Consider the following 17,423-nt stretch of genomic DNA (forward strand, 5'->3'; position numbering starts at 1 on the left):
GTATCTGAAGTTCCTCATGGTAGTTGTTTTACGCTCTTTGCTATTTACTAAATTCATCAATAATCTTCATTCTATCATAACACATTCTCGTGTAGTAATGTAAGCCGATGATGTTAAACTTTGTTTGTCATATAATAATTTACAATCCGGCTTAGGTTTACCGTCTTATATTGATTGTTTTCAGAGATGGTGTCTAAATCTGAGTTGCCTTAAAAATAACGTAATAACTTTTTGTAAGGGTACGCAATCCTCTATAAGCTATTCTCTTCATTATAACTCACTGAACTGTAAAAATTAAGTGAATGGCTTAGGAGTTCTTCTTGATTAAAAATTAAAATTCGATTGACATATAAAGTCTTATGTTAACAATGATATAAATGTTCTTCGCCTTATTAATCAAAAGAATTTGATATTTATACAACATAAATATTATTGACGTCCTGGTCCGTCCTAATTAAGAATATTGCTCTCCCGTTTGGAGTCCCCAAAATCAAGTACACATCGATCGTATTGAGTCGGTAAAAGAAATATATTTATATATATTTTTATATTTTTGCTCGTCGTGGTTTGAACTGGGATCAAAACGTAAGGTTGCCTTCTTACCCTAGTATATTACTATTGCTTAAATTACTCTTGTAACTCGTATAATCTTTGAAGAGATGGCGGAGCCACATTATTAAACAAACTTGCGCTGCGTGGGCATTACCTAAATCTTCATTGTAAATCCCATATCTCTAACTTTAATAGTTTCCAAAATCTATTTTACTCTACACAGAAAAAAATTGATAAAATATGATACACATTCTGATGAAATTCAGTATCATTTTATGATACATGACGTATCTGTTTGATATCATCGAAATGTAAAAATATACATTTCGACAATATCAATTTTACACAAAAACAGTATCAATATATTAAACATTTTTTTGACAATAAAATGTAAAATCGATGCTTTTGTAAATTTCATATTTTAATATCAGAGCAATATTATTGCATGTTTGATATTAAAAAACAAATCCATATTATAGTTTATTTGATTTTAAAATATCAACAGTTTTTAAATGCATATTTGATACTTCAATATCAAAATTTTTATACTGTATATTAGACACTTAAAAGTCAACGTGATATTATGGTATATTTGATATTATATTTAAAATAAATGTAATATCAGACGTAAAGCCAGTCTGCAAAAAAAGTTGAAAAATAATAAAACGACAACTAAAATTTTAGTTTTTGAATGTGGCTCTTAATTGCCCATTTTACAGCAAATTTCCCTCTTAATCCTTCGCAGCAAGACAGGTTTTAAGCCATCAAAAAATCATATAAATCAGGCAATTCCCCTTCTATTGTATCTTAAAAAACATTTTACAGTTATTTGCAGGTAATTATACAAATATATATGTGAGTATATATGCTTTTGCCAGAAGCCCAGCTGAAAAGAAATGTGCACATGTGACTTTAAATATGCTCCACTTGCAAAACGCACCGATCACTGGCCGAAAACAAGCAATGCGAAAGCCGTGAGAGCTTTGTAACTGTCCTTCTCCCTCTAACTTATTGGATTTTTGTCGCCATCTTGCATTATTCTCTCTTTTTCGACTTGAGACAAATTTCAAAGATAGAGAAATTGAAAAAAATACCATTTTCCAACATCAAATGAACATTTTTCAATGGTTAAAATAAAAATCTCTTGTAAATTAAACAGTCGTTATCAAATTAAACTTTACGATTATTTTCTCATCTGCGTATGATCGGTGACCTTAGACATCGGTCATTGCAGGCGATATAAGCATTGTTGCAGTTAGCCGTCTGGATTACTGGAAAAACATTTATGCGATGTTGCAAGGATTCAGGAGTACCTCACAACACTACCTAATTTAGAAACATAGTTTCATGGTGGGGTGGGATGCTGAGAATTCTGGTCACCTTACCAAAACTTAGTAATTTTTCTATAAGCGTTGGAAGTATAGCTGACTTGAGATGGTATGGCAGAACTGATTTTTCTCTCTCTTTTCTCTGTCTTTCGGTAACGCTATGTTCGAGCAGTCAAAACTTATTAAGTAACATTTTTATCTGAAGAACAGAAAAACTAACTAACTAAACTCACTATAAGAGTTTTCATAATTGTATTATAAAGTGTCTAATCCCTATGCATTGCTATTTTAATTGCATTCTCTTGTGCTTTATTGCCATTATTTGTTCAGTCGAATGCTTAATCATTTTTCTTAAAAAATTTCTTTTTAGATATTTTGTATTCTGAAGGTGCGGTCGTCAGGAATATTTAATTCGTTCAGAGGTGTTTTTGGGAAGACTTTAGAGATTAACTAACTAGAGAGAAGGTTAAGTTGGCAAGCCGAAGTGTATATAACCTTGCATGAAATGAAATAAAATGTTTTTTAAAAACCATCAGCTACATGATATCGATGTCCGATTTCAATAAAATTATAACCGTAGTTCTGAGACAATAAATCATTACAGCGAAGTTTTAATATGTTCTTATATTTTTCCGGTTGGGAGCTATATGTTATAGTCGTCCCATACGGCTCGTTTCGACTTTTTTGCAATATAAAGAACATTTTTGGGTAAGTTTTATGCAGCAATTGAGAAACTAGTTTGTGTAGAAACGGATGGACAAACATACGAATATGGCAAGATCGACTCGCATTGTTGTTCTTAAGGTAATTTGCTTATATCATAATCACTTTTTTGCATATGTAACTAATTTCATATTAGTTTGCTTAAATTAAGAAAAAAGAAGAAATTAAAGCAATTTTTAAAAAGTTATTAATATTTTACAAATATTTAGTGAAACTTTGGGTTCCGATCTAAGCTGCTGTTTTTTGATGCCTAATAACTTTTGAAAGCGATTATTTCAGTTTCAAGTGTTCGTTACCAAAAGTTAAGGAATCTCAGGGGCTATATGGGTAATAAGTAAAAAAAAATTTGTTGGAGCCGTTTTAAATAATTTGCAAAAAAGTCTAAAAATGTTTACAAAATTAAATTGTTCTAAAACTATTGTATTTTGACAATACCTTTTTAATGACACATAACACCTACTTTCGCTTACTAGTTTTTATAATAGCCTTATTCCATTGCCATCTTAGTGTTCTTTTTAAATTTGCCTGATTCCATTGGTGCATTGAGCATTTAGCTAATGCTACTCCGATATGTGAATGGCACGAAAAGCTGATCTGGGTTTGTTTTCTTTTTAATTTTCGCAAATCAAAACGAAAAGAATTAAAATCATGAATATGAGCGATTTTACGGAAGTCCTTAATGCTCAGCACGCCAAGGAGCCCAACACAGTTTCTAAAAAGATCTAGGAAACCCGTAAATTGTATTCTTGTGATAGACTTTTATATTCATCGTTGTTGTTATTAATCATTTATATTTCTGTTCTGTGATATTTTAAAATTCAACAAATATTTCGTCATTTATTTCAGTTTTAGGATTTATTCTTTGTGATATTACCAGCTCAGTAAAATGTAATCTTTTTAATTTACTTTCAATTTATTGCTTTACTGATATTTCCTAATATATTTTTAATTGTTCCCCTCTGTTCACGCCAAGTAGGCGTTTGTGTTTTCTGCCAGTGTAGAGCGACAGTTCCTTCAAAGCTCTCCATCCGCTGTCCCTATGCTGTCCCGCTCCTACTTCCCCCACGTCTCCGGTCCGCTCTGGAGTTAAGCTTAAGGTGTTGCTATTTACAAGTGTAAATAAACACACTCACGTGGGAATCGTTTACCATTTTCTGTTCCACCCTAGAAGAAGACACCCTCACCCACTAGCAGCTTCGGTAGCTTCAGATAAGTCTATCTTTCCACATTTGTTCAACAACCATTACTTTCAATATATATATAAAATTCCAAAAATTATACCCCAGCCACAATAAAATATTCCAAACTCAATTTTTCCGCCAAAATTGTTGTTTTTTGTAACGGTATACTACTCAAATAATTTGTCCAAAAAATGAAATACCTGCCGGGAAAACAATGGTTATTTAATTGTGCATTTCAGTAAAAAACGCCCAGCTACAATTATGTTATTTAATTCAGAAACTTCGTGCTGCATACATACATACATATTTAAGCGCTGTTACGGGAGCGGCCTAAGGCGGGGTAAGGAATAAAACAAACAAAAAATAAAATAACGAGAGACAAAAGACACTGTGAAGTGCAGGTGGTGAAACACCGAAATTGGCCAATACAGTAACCAGCAACGAATTGGTCAGAGTAAGCAATTCACAAGAACATACTGCAGGGCCTGCAGGCAATGGGTGTGAGCACTGCTCACTGAGCAGCAATTAATACGAAACTTAGCATAATCCAGATGTGGGCCATTAAGACAAAAATAACGGAGAAATGCTGTACTAGGTGGGAAGCAATACCACCGGTATAAAATATCCCCCACCTTAGGATCGAGAAGACAGTCCAAGATAATTGAGAATCGGGAGTCGATACAGAAACGACCGCGGAACCGCGTTAGGTTCACTTCAGGCGAAAACAGTAAACGCTGGGACCTATCCAAGTGATCTAATTTGGAACCCGATAGAAACACACTATTTATATATCATGGGATCTACAACCTCAAATGCATCCGACAATACGGCAAACGTCGTAAATAACGTCGAAGTTGTAGACCACAGGGAGGACATAACTAAAGTCTACAATGTTTTGTGCCTCATTACTGGTATCTTGATCCTTATATTAATTCTGAATTTCCTCCCGATGTATAAGCGATTTGTGCAGATTCGTCGGGACCACGGACACGAACTGGAGAACATCCTAGCTGTCACTACTAATTGGCCAGAAAGGAGCCAGCACTAAAATATCAACCCGTGCATAACTAACTATTACTTCATTACTAATTATTTCAATTTCGGCAATATAAGATAAATGAACAATAAAATACAAGCTAAAGTTTTTATATGTAATTGGAACTACCAGCAGAAACCACTTCTAGAAGTGTTACCGTCAATCATGGCGAGTCCCGTTTTCACTCTTCTCATCCTCGCAATCCGTATCGCTTTAAGGCGAATACCTTTTTTTTTCTGTTTGTGAAAAATTACCAACGTTGCTCAATTCCAAGAAATGTCAGATTACATAATTTTTTTATATAAATTAATTCAACAATTTGTTAATAATGTTAAGTGAATTTGCACTGATATATATATTTATGCATATGTGTATATAATATATATATATATAAGTTAAGGCCAGACATGGCCGGGGGGTACGAAGTTCCCCTATACTACCTTATGGTAACGTTGATCAGCTGCATCTCACTCGCTCACTCGTTATTTTGGTTTTTAGGAAATGCAACAACTTTACTTTCGGATTACGTTATAAGTTTATTTTTACAGTCTAATATTGGGTGTGCACGGTACTGCTGTGGTTACAGAAGTGATCTCTTAAATACTAGTGGGTTGGCCTCTTAACCAACTCCGGTCCTCCGGTGTCAGCATGCCGTTGGCAGACGCGGAAGTACGGTAGCCGACGGCAGCGGTTTTAGTTGGTCCGCTTGTTACGCTCCGGATTCGAGCGCTGCACTTTATCTAGCGCAGTGGTAGGGGTGGCGGCTGTTGAGCTGAGACAGCTAGAGGGCGGTCAACAGTCTTCCGCTTGCTTGTTGCTGCCGTTGCTCTTCTGCCTCTGACGTTCTGGCGCTGCCGCTGTCGTTCTGGCGCTGCCGCTGTTTAGCTGCTGCTGCCGCCGTCGCTATTGCTGGTGCTGCCGCTGTAGCTCTTGTGGCCCAGCGGCCGGGTCATTGCAGCCACATGAATTGAATGTGTACGATGTGGGTGGCCGAGGGGTCGAAAGGAAAGGGTCGTCGTCGGGTATCGTGGATGGCGAGAGGAGGTGAAGGGAAGGGGGCGCTAGCCGGTGTTAACTTATATATATATATGCGTATATACCTAGAACTATTTATATTCATTCCTAACAGTTTTATTTCATACAAATATTATAATATTATTATTTCATACAAATATTATATACAAAGCTTTAAATATTTCTCAATTTAATTAATTTGGCACCTAAATTTACACTTTTAATTGTCAATTTAATGTGCTTTTTTTATTTAAATGGAAATATATTTTTAATAAATTATAATGTAAGCAGAACTCAATAATGTCTTGGTAAACGTCTATAAAAGGGGAAGCTGGCGCAAATGGAAAAACTCGGGTCAAGAACAATGACGTAACTTTCGACTGACGACATTGACAATAGGGGATCGCATTGCAGTGCACCCAGTGTGCCTACCCAGGACGCAACTCCCTCGGCCCAAGTCCTTTGGACTGGGCACTAATTCATCGACGTAACAGAATTGACGCCCAACGAAGGATTCTTCGCATCCTTAAACCTAGGACTTTTGACATCTGAAGTTTTTTTTGTTTTACGTACTAAAGGTTACGATTTCAAAATCGGAATACCGGATGTAGGGCATAATTTTCAATTTTTCTAAACAAAGATCAAAAATAGTTTGGGTCGACTACTAAAATTGCTCTAGCTGGTATATTTAATTTAATTTTTTTTCTTGTACATATAAAGTCCCCAACTTCAGCGACAGTCAGAATTGAGAAGGCCGCTCAATCGGAATTTTGTCTCAGAATAGCCGTGCGACTTTATGACTCTTTTCAATATCTATTAAAATCATTTGTCTTTGCTTTATGAATATAAAAAATGAAAATATGAAAATTTTATTGTCCTATTAACACAGTTAACACAGGCAGTTCCCAAGAGAGCAAACTGCCGAGTTGCAGACCATATCCGGTGGCCTGCACGCGCAGCGAAGAAACCGCTGACCGCGCGTTCCGGGTGCAAGTACCCGGAGTCAGAACAGAGCACTCGCGGAGCGAGTGATCGCCACGGGCAGGGACAAAACGCTGACCTGGCACCCTGGCGACAGCGCTGCAGTCAGGCAAAGGTCTCAAGCTGCAGTTGGATAGGTTCTTTAGTTTAGTCAAAAATTGTACTCCAGAGAACTAACTCTGTATAAAATACCTATGCCCTTACGGGCGTATGGAAATAAATAAATATAAAATAAATACCAAACGGTTTTATAATTGTCGCCCAACTCAACGTTACTCACGCGATCCAAGTGCAAGAAATTGCAAGTGAAAGTAAAAAGTAAAATCAACGACACATGCGATCCAGTGCAATAAGTGCAAGTGAAAATATAAAGTGCGGTCAAGAACTGGCACTAAAAAAATAAATACGAAAATCACACCGTTATATTTCCCAAAACTTTTAACAAAGTGAGGGAAAACTGGAAAAAATTCCTCTTAACAAGTGAAAAAAAACCGTCTGCAACGGGAAGTTCAAGAAATTACTCCCTAAGAAGACAACAGCAGCGGCAGCGATAACGGCAGCAGCAGTGACAACAGCAGCGACAGCGGCGGCAGCGACAACACCAGCGACAGCGGCGGCAGCGACAACAGCAGCGGCAGCGACAACGACTGCGGCAGTACCAGTGGCGGCAAAAGCCGTCGGCAAAACATAGAATTCGAAGACGAAATAAATATAAGAACATGTGAGTAGGCTTTTTGTCCTAAGTGTTCGCTAATGCAAATATTTCAAAAATAAATCTCATTGACACTTAAAAACGAATAAATTTCAAATTTTCATATAATAAAATAAACCAGTTATATATTTTGGAGAATTTTTAGTAATAAAAATTTATATTTTTGATGCGTGATTTCCGTCACAAAAAAATACAAAACATTTTTTTAATAAAACTTTCTTTTTGATATTTAAATTTTGTTGCAAAAAATAATAGGTGCAAAAATATTTTTTTAACAAACCCTTGATTGAATTTTGTGGCACCCACGATATTTTTTTTCTGACTCATGTATAGAAATAGCGACAACGTCTCATCGGACGAAGAAGTTCTAGAAGAATACAAAAAACTTTTGAAGACAAGAGTAGAAAGGCAGAAGTCAGAACAGAATCAATCTGAAAGAGATTGTCACCCATCGACCAGCAGGGTACCACACATCCGAGACAGTGTTCTTGACTTTAAAAACGCACGAACCCAGAACACAGAAGAAATGCAGGCTGAACAAATTGCGAGCATGGAAGCTGCCATAGCCTGCGCGCTCCAAAGGCAACAAGAGTTATTCGATGAAAATTTAGCCAAAATTATGGGGGAGTTATGCTCATTAAAGGATAAAACTCCGAAAATTCAGACTTTTCTGGAAATAGAAATAGAACCGGGAAAAGAATGTAACGAACCCCTGGACATGGTAAAATCTGTCCCGGAGTTCGACAAGAAGCAAGAAAACTATGTTTCCTGGAGGCAGGCTGCTACTGCAGCATATAGGGTATTTGAGCCATACAAAGGCAGCAGCCGACATTACCAGGCTGTAGGAATACTTAAAAATAAGGTACGGGGCGCGGCAGCGGCTGTATTAGCCTCATTTAACCCAGTGTTTAACTTTCATGCCATACTGGCAAGGTTTGATTTTACGTATGCGGACAAAACTCCAGCACACGTAATTAAACAAGAGTTAAGTCTATCAAGACAGGGAGAACTGCCCCTTCTTAAATACTATGACGAGATCGAACGGAAGCTAAGGCTTCTTACCAACAAGACAATCATGACTCACGACGCCACCGCGGCGGCAGTCCTAAATGAACAGCACAGAGATGGCGCTTTACATGCGTTCATATCTGGCTTAAAAAAGTCATTGAAAATAGCCGTTTTTCCGGCGCAACCAAGAGACTTACCATCAGCCTTGGCATTAGCTCAAGAAGCTGAGGCAAGTAATGACAGAAGCGCTTTCGCAGCCACTTTCGCCCGCCAAAGCGAGGAAAAGATATTTAGGCCGAGCAACCAGCGACAAACGGGGTGGAAAAACTATGAACAGAACCAAAGCCAGGGGGCGATAAAAAAGATCCCTCACTTTGTCAGGACCCAAAAGGGAGCAACTAATCAGAGCGGTTCCTTTAAACAAAAACCATATAATAGCGCAGGTCCAAGCCAACCAGCACCAGAACCAATGGAGGTCGACACCTCCTCCAGGTTCAAGCAGCCCACGGCGTGGCAAAGGGGGTCGACACGATCCCAACAAAAAATAAACTTCATGCCGGAAGAAAAAACCGACGATGAGGAATATGACTTCGTTGCGCAAGCAAGCACCACGGAGATAGAGGACGAGTTAGCTGGAGAAGACTCCTGCAATTTTTTAGAATAAAATCCCTGCTTCCTTACATTACACGTACGGTAGCAGGAAAAGAAATAAAACTATTAATCGACACAGGCACCTCTAAAAATTACATTACTCCACTCCCAGGGCTGAAAGGCATCGTGGCAGCGGATAAACCCTTCACAGTAAAGTCGATCCATGGCTTTACTAAAATAGATAAAAAATGTCTAGTTTCAGTGATCAACATAAAAACACCCTTTTTCATTCTTAACGACCTTAAGGATTTTAACGGCATTATCGGACTCGACTTACTTAAACAAGTGAATGCGAAGCTCGATTTTACTAAAAATGTTCTGCACACTAGCAATGGAACTGAAAAGATCCAGTTTGCTAAAGCGGAAAACGTTTACTTCATAAAAATCGATGACGAGGACGTTCCTCTGGCAATTAAAGCCACCTTCGATAAAATGATTGTAAAAAATCATAAAGCCTTCGCCGATCCGGACGAAGCGCTGCCTTTCAACATAAACACATTGGCAACGATTAAAACAGATGGGGAACCAGTATACTCTAAGTCATACCCGCACCCCATGGGTGTAACCGAATTCGTCAATGCAGAGGTTAAACAACTTCTTGCGGACGGCGTAATAAGGCCATCCAAGTCCCCATATAATAACCCTACCTGGGTTGTGGACAAAAAAGGAACTGACCAAAATGGGGTTAAAAAAAAGCGATTGGTTATCGACTTTAGAAAACTCAACCAAAAAACCGTAGACGATAGATACCCTATCCCTACCATCTCGACAATACTGTCGAATATGGGCGAGTCGAAATTTTTTTTCGACACTCGACCTCAAGTCAGGCTTTCATCAGATAGAGCTGGCAGAAAAGGACAGGGAAAAGACAGCCTTTTCAATCAACAACGGCAAATACGAATTCTGTAGACTGCGATTTGGACTTAAAAATGCCCCGAGCATTTTCCAGAGGGCCATCGACGATGTCCTCCGGGAAGGAATTTCAAAGATATGCTATGTGTATGTCGATGACGTTATAATATTTTCTAAAACAAAAGAGGACCATGTTAGGGACGTGGATTGGGCCTTAACGAAACTCTTAGAGGCGGGCATGAGAGTGTCCCAAGAAAAGTCAAAGTTCTTCAAAAAAAGCGTCGAATACTTGGGATTCATAGTGTCTCAAACAGGGCTACGAACTTCACCTGAGAAGATCAAAGCAATAAAACAATTCCCCCCGCCTAGAACGTTATACGAACTCAGATCTTTCCTGGGACTAGCAAGCTATTATAGGTGCTTCATAAAAAACTTCGCGACTATCGCAAGACCCTTAACGAATATCCTAAAGGGAGAAAATGGTAAAATTAGCAAATATCAGTCGAGAAAAGTCGACATAGATATGACCAAGGAACAGAGAGAAACGTTTGACAGGCTGAGAGAGATCTTGGCATCAGAGGACGTTCTGCTATCCTACCCGGACTTCAAAAAGCCATTTGACTTGACTACTGATGCGTCAGGCTCTGGATTGGGAGCAGTACTATCACAAGATGGCCGCCCCATCACTATGATATCACGAGCGCTGCGGGACAACGAAAAAAATTATGCAACCAACGAGCGAGAGCTCCTCGCTATAGTTTGGGCACTGAAAAACCTCCGGAATTACTTGTACGGAGTGAAAGGCTTGCAGATCTCTACCGACCACCAGCAACTTTGCCGTCTCGGACAAAAACCCTAACGCGAAACTAAAACGCTGGAAGGGGATTATCGACGATCACGGCACAAAATTAGTTTATAAACCTGGCAAGAAAACCTTGTGGCAGACGCGCTGTCTCGCCAGAGCATAAACGTCTTAGAAGACGGAATAGAACCAGATGTAGCAACCATACACAGCGAACAGTCACTGACATTCACCATAGACACGACGGACAACCCAGTAAACTGTTTCCGGAACCAAATAGTAATTGAGGAAGGAAACAGCTCCTCTGTTGACACATTCTTCTTTTTTAAAAGCAAGGTGCGACACGTAATAAAAATTTCTAACCGAGAAAATCTGCTTAACACTTTACAAGATTTAGTTAATGCTGAGGTGGTAAACGCAATATATTGCTCCCTACCGATCTTGGCATTTATTCAACACCGACTAGTTGAATTGTTCCCCAGCACGTCATTCAAATATACGAAAAGCTTCGTGCAGGACATAACGGATACAACTGAGCAGAGGGAAATTGTCATAGCAGAACACAACAGGGCTCACCGAGCAGCACAAGAAAATGTAAAGCAAATCTTGAGGGACTATTTTTTCCCTAAAATACTTCGGTTAGCAACAGAAACAACCTTGAATTGCAAGACCTGTTCAATGGCAAAATACAAACGCCATCCATCTAAGCAAGTGGTAGCAGATACACCGATACCTTCTTTTGTGGGGGAAATTCTCCACATCGACATTTTTTCAACAGATGGAACCCTTTTTCTAACATGCATCGATAAATTTTCAAAATTCGCCACGGTGCAGGCTATCGCATCGAGGGCCATAGTGGACGTAAAATCCCCTATACTGCACATAATAAATTTCTTCCCAAAAATCAAAACAATTTATTGTGATAACGAAAGGTCGTTCAACTACGAAACTTTCTTTCTTTAATTATTTTGGCAACCAACAAATACAACAATTCTATCCACTCAGTAACCAACAAAAAACCCATAGAGATTGTTCACTCAAAACCCGCGGATTTCGAAAGCAGAATTAGAAAGAGAATCCAACAGGCTCAAGAAAAATCCCTTGACCAGGTAAACAAAGATAGGACCCAAAAGGGCTATCAAGCTGGTGAAAAAGTTTTCTTAAAGGCAAACAAACGCATAGGAAACAAGCTCTCGCCACTATGTTCGGAAAAAATCATTGAAGCAGACCTGGGGACCACGGTCCAAATTGAGGGGAAGGTGGTCCACAAGGACAATCTACGCTAACCATCTTCGCGAGATTACTGAACCCCTTTTTCTATTATTTTTATATTTTTCTAAGTTAGGAAAATTCGTTTTAGTTTTTGTACTTACGGCTGTCAAGACGGACGCGACAGTAAAACTTAATGACTACACGAACGCAGACTACATCCCGATAGAAGACAACGAAATTGTCATCTGGGAGTCCTACGGATACCTACAGCACTCAACAAACGTGACGACTTATGAAGACTACGCCGACCAGACGGAAACAATGACGAAGACATTTACAGACGATCACAGGACACCAGTCATAATGACGGATCTTACAAATATTCACAAGTTGGTGACTACCTTAAAAATCCACCATAGAGCCGCTAGGAGTATTAACCTAGTCGGGACAGCACTAAAAATTATTGCCGGCACACCCGACTTTAACGATTGAAAGCAAATAAAATTCAATCAAGAACAATTAAAGAGAACAGATGAAAGACAACCAGAATTAAATATCAAATTTCAGAAACGTCTAAATGAACTCACAAACTCAATGAATCAAATCCATAAATTCGAAACAGATTAAGAAACCCACCTTTAGGAAATTATTCTAGCAAAAAATAGAATTGTAATCACGATTCTAGAAAACGTTTTAATGGGCTTAACCCTAGCAAAATTAAACATCGTAGGTCCAGCAATTTTGGATAGTTCCGATATTGGCGAATTCAAGGACAGGCAGCTTATTGACGTTAGTTTGATAGAATTATTAGAGGTATCTAGTATTAGTGTTTTTCAAAATTCCGAAATTCTACATTTTCTCATTAAACTCCCTAGCCCTAAATTAATATGTAAGAAGATAACAGTCTATCCAGTTCAGCACCAGAAAAAAATCCTGGACTGGAAGATGGGAACCTTGTCGCCGAATGCCCAGCGCGAAACCTTAACATCGGTCATTGCAAAACGACGGTCGGCGCCACCTTCTGCAGGGAGCTGCAAAATGGCACCTGCGCACAGCAAATTGTTTCTGGGGCTATTGCGCACTGCTCCACGTGACCATAACCGATAATATCCGGACCAAAAATATCCGGAACCTACCTGGTAACCTATTCTGACAAGGTAGCCCTCAACGGAACTTGGTTCGTAAATCAATTGGGAAGTTCAATGAGAAAACCTGCTGTGTCGGCCATGGCCATAGTCAACATCACGGCCCACCAGAACCGGCTGAGTCTCCCATTTCTTCACGAGCTGAGTCTGAGCAATCTCCACCACATCGGGACCCTCAGAGAAGAACTTACACTGGGGTCCTTCCTCAGCAACTCCTTTGCCCTACTTGCTACCTTCTTCCTGTGTTCCACCATTTGGCTCGGCTATCGCTATCTAAAGGCCAGAAGTCACACCAAACCAAGAACTGACAACGATGTGGAACGAGCGGGTCCCCGGGACGTCGACCACTTAAACGGGGGAGAAGTTAACACAGGCAGTTCCCAAGAGAGCAAACTGCCGAGTTGCAGACCATATCCGGTGGCCTGCACGCGCAGCGAAGAAACCGCTGACCGCGCGTTCCGGGTGCAAGTACCCGGAGTCAGAACAGAGCACTTGCGGAGCGAGTGATCGCCACGGGCAGGGACAAAACGCTGACCTGGCACCTTGGCGACAGCGCTGCAGTCAGGCAAAGGTCTCAAGCTGCAGTTGGATAGGTTCTTTAGTTTAGTCAAAAATAGTACTCCAGAGAACTAACTCTGTATAAAATACCTATGCCCTTACGGGCGTATGGAAATAAATAAAATATAAAATAAATACCCAACGGTTTTATAATTTATATAATATTATCAAATCACGTGCAAGACCGACTAACCTTTTTTAGGGAACAAACTTTATTTTTTTGGGGTTTCTCTGGCCGTAACCGCTTGGTCATTCAAAGAGCAAACCTATTGACCAAGAGGAGGGAGGGGGCGAACAGACTAGATCCGTACAAGCCGACGCTATCCGTTTGAACCAGGCAAGAACCAGGTCGCTCGAGAGGTTCGAGTCCAGAGAGAGAGGAAACAGGGAGGCAATTTCTTTCGTCTGTCTGGAATAAAGCTCTATTCGTCGGTCTGTGAGCAAGTCTACCTGTTTCCGACGACTGGGAGGATGGGGGTTTCGGGGGTTTCCTTCTACGGGGAATCAGCACTCCGGTGCAGGCTGTAGTCCTGGGAAGAGGTCAGAGGGATATGAATGGAACTGGGACTCCGGTGGACATAAGTTAACTCCTATCATAGAATTCACTTATTTAGGGACCTTTTATAACTTCAGGGGCTTAATTTCGAACGGTTTCTTGACCCATAAATAACTTCCAGTGCCAGCGAATCCGATTTAAAAATTTCTGTATATTGTTCATAATATAATTGTCAGATAAAACTGCTGTTCTATGCAAAAAGAATCAAGCAGCATAAAACGTGAACGAACACACACATATAGTTGTCCAGTCTTTTTAAGTAGCGTCTTGGCTTAAGTGTCTTTATCGTCGTCATTCAAATTATTTAACTAAAATATTTTTAATTTTATATTTTTATGATTTAACAAGAAAGGTGTGGCAGACGTGTGTCACTATCAAGGCACGGTCCAAAACCTTGAAATAAGAAGATAGATCAGTAAATGGCAGGGAAGAGGAAGAAGGTAACGCCTACTAGGACTGCAAGGGCTGGAAGCCGCAAGACAGGCCGTGAGAGCATGGCAAACCGTTACAGCTGGCGATCAACAGGCACAGGAAAGACAACAGACGGTCATCTTTGGCAGCAAGCTAGATAACTTAGGAAGCCTGGCAGATTACCACAGTTTCACCATGGAGGAGTCGTCAGGAGCGGTAGGGGGTGAAAATTACTTCTTTTGGATCGCCACAAGGAAGGTCCAGCGTGTTACCTAATACAGGGGCACGATCGCGGCATTCGGAGTTAGAAAGCAGGCTGGAGCGAATGAAGTCTGCGCTGATCATGCAAGGCAACGAGTTAAGGGCTACAGTCGCAACCCAGATTACGGAATTAAATACCCAAATAATTAATCTACAAACAAAAATAGCAGAAACAAGTGAATCACAATCAGGTAATTCACAAACAACCGGAGACACGCCTGCACAAAACAGCACTACTCGGCCGACACCTTCAAGCCGCTATGAGAGTCAACTTAACACCGAAACAGGAGTTCCGGGTTCAGCACCGCCGCCATGACTCAATTCTCTGGAACAGCATAATCAGAATGCCTCTGGCAGACGGAACAGCAACAGTGCATGGGAAATATCAGGCCCTGAGCACCGATCAACAGAGAACCGGAACGTTAGATTGGACAAGTGGAATCCTAAATTTAATGGGACCAGCCGAGGGATGTCAATAGAAAGTTTTCTCTTCCGAGTAGATCGCATGAAAGCACTGTACCAGCGGTATGAAAGATCCCCCACCCTAGGATCGAGAAGAAAGTCCAAGATAAGTGAGAATCGGGAGTCGAGACAGAAACGACTGCGGAACCGCGGAACTACGTAGGTCCACTACCGGCGAAAACAGTAAACGCGGAGGACCTTTCCAAGTGATCTAATTTGGAACCCGATAGAAAAACACTATTTATATATCATGGGATCTACAACCTCAAAGGCATCCGACAATACGGGAAACGTGGTAAACAACGTCGAAATTGTAGACCTCAAGGAAGACATAACTAAAGTCTACAATGTTTTGTGCCTCATTACTGGACTCTTGATCCTTATATTGATTCTGAATTTCCTCCGGATGTATAAGCGATCTGTGCAGATTCGTCGGGACCACGGAAACGAACTGGATAAAATCGTAGCTGTCACTACCAAAGTAACTAACTATTACTTCATTAACAATTATTTCAGTTTCGGCAATATAAGACTCTTCTGAAAAATCAACAACACCCATCAATAATAAATGAACAATTAAGTACAAGCTCAAGTTTTTATATGTAATGGGAACCAAAGCGAATACCTTTTTTTGCTGCTTGTGAAAAATTACCAACATTGCTCAATTCCAAGAAATGTCAGTTTACATAATTTTTTTATATAAATTAACTATTTGTTAATAATGTTAAGTGAATTTGCATTGAGATATATATATTTATGCATATGTGTATGCATTGCAGTGGCCGGCAGCGATCCATCGGCATACTGAACGTATGAAGGGGCATGGTAAAACAGCCACACGCTGCCGATCGAAATTCGGTAAAGCGCTTGAGATAGCTACTTGAGAAGCTTGTGGGCAGCGACGAAAAATGACAAAACGAAATGAACGAGTTCTATCTTTTTCCTAAGGCATGATAAATTTATTCTCGTTATTTAGTGTAAAGAGTGGTTTCCAAAGAACCCACCCCGTCCAGCGAGCTGAGCCGGCACCCCGTGTGTCTACCCAGGACGCAACTCCCTCGGCCCAAGTTCTTTGGACTGGGCACTAATACACCAACGTAACAGCGCTTCTCAGTTAACTCCGTTATTCGGTATTTCACTTCCAAGCAAATTCTTAGGACAGTGGTTAAAGCGCTCAGAATATATCGAGTTTTTAAATATACTAAATATATCCGTCAGTATTTTGTGAAAAATTTGTTAGGTTTCATAACTGTCATAAATTTGCATTCGTGTGTCAGTGTGACCATATATACCGTTCAATTTTTCCACTAATTTAATAATTAATTATTATTTGGTTCCGTTTTACAATATTTATATAAGCACAATACAATATTTATGTCTTAAATATTAACTTACGCTTCCGTAAAAATTTATCCAGTATATCCTTACGAATTTAGCTTAGTTTCTAATGCCAAATTCATCTATAAATTCCAGTGTATCCGAAAATCCGCACAAATTCCATTTGGTTCTAAGACTTCAAAGATAAATGTTTTCAGCGATTTAGAAGGAAAGCCAATTTTAATTTTTCGTGTCCAATCATTAATAATTCTATATCCGCCATGTCAACCACCGCTTTAATTAAGTTTAATTATATTTCCAATCGTCTGAGTCAACAATTCTGTTGTTGCAACTCCAGCTTTATCTACCTGCAAGGTTCGCCGCGACCATATCAAACATTGTTGGATATACTGGGGGAAGCATGTGGTCTGGCTGCAGACGAAGATGCCGCGATGCAAATTCGCCTCTTACGAACGATGGCTTCCGTTCAGCTTGGGATAAACTAGCGTTTCGAAAACAAACGGATGCAAGTCAATAGCAACCTGAAAGCAATTTGCCATTTGCAATTCATTGCACATGAATCTGCAGCAGCCTTGAATATGTTGTTTAACATCCACAGACATTTCTAACGCTAAAATTGAGAATTGGGACCCTATCCAAC

At 39.7% G+C, this 17,423-nt stretch overlaps 1 protein-coding gene across 2 annotated transcripts in view; it reads left to right on the forward strand.

Annotated features, from left to right (window-relative positions):
• Positions 1-17,423, forward strand: part of LOC128253223 (ionotropic receptor 40a) — a 127,419-nt gene that overhangs the window by 2,103 nt on the left and 107,893 nt on the right. Inside the window, exon 5 of one of the 2 annotated variants that reach the window (XM_052981468.1) lies at positions 2,251-2,356. The exons of the other annotated variant lie outside the window; for it this stretch is intronic. Within the exon in view, the coding sequence (XP_052837428.1) occupies positions 2,251-2,291 (41 nt within the window). The 3' untranslated portion in view covers positions 2,292-2,356. Of the gene's footprint in view, positions 1-2,250; positions 2,357-17,423 lie in introns of those variants that run through there. 2 annotated transcript variants of the gene reach the window in all.

Source organism: Drosophila gunungcola (genome assembly GCF_025200985.1).
Source record: "Drosophila gunungcola strain Sukarami chromosome 2L unlocalized genomic scaffold, Dgunungcola_SK_2 000007F, whole genome shotgun sequence".
Classification (NCBI taxonomy): Eukaryota; Metazoa; Arthropoda; class Insecta; order Diptera; family Drosophilidae; genus Drosophila; species Drosophila gunungcola.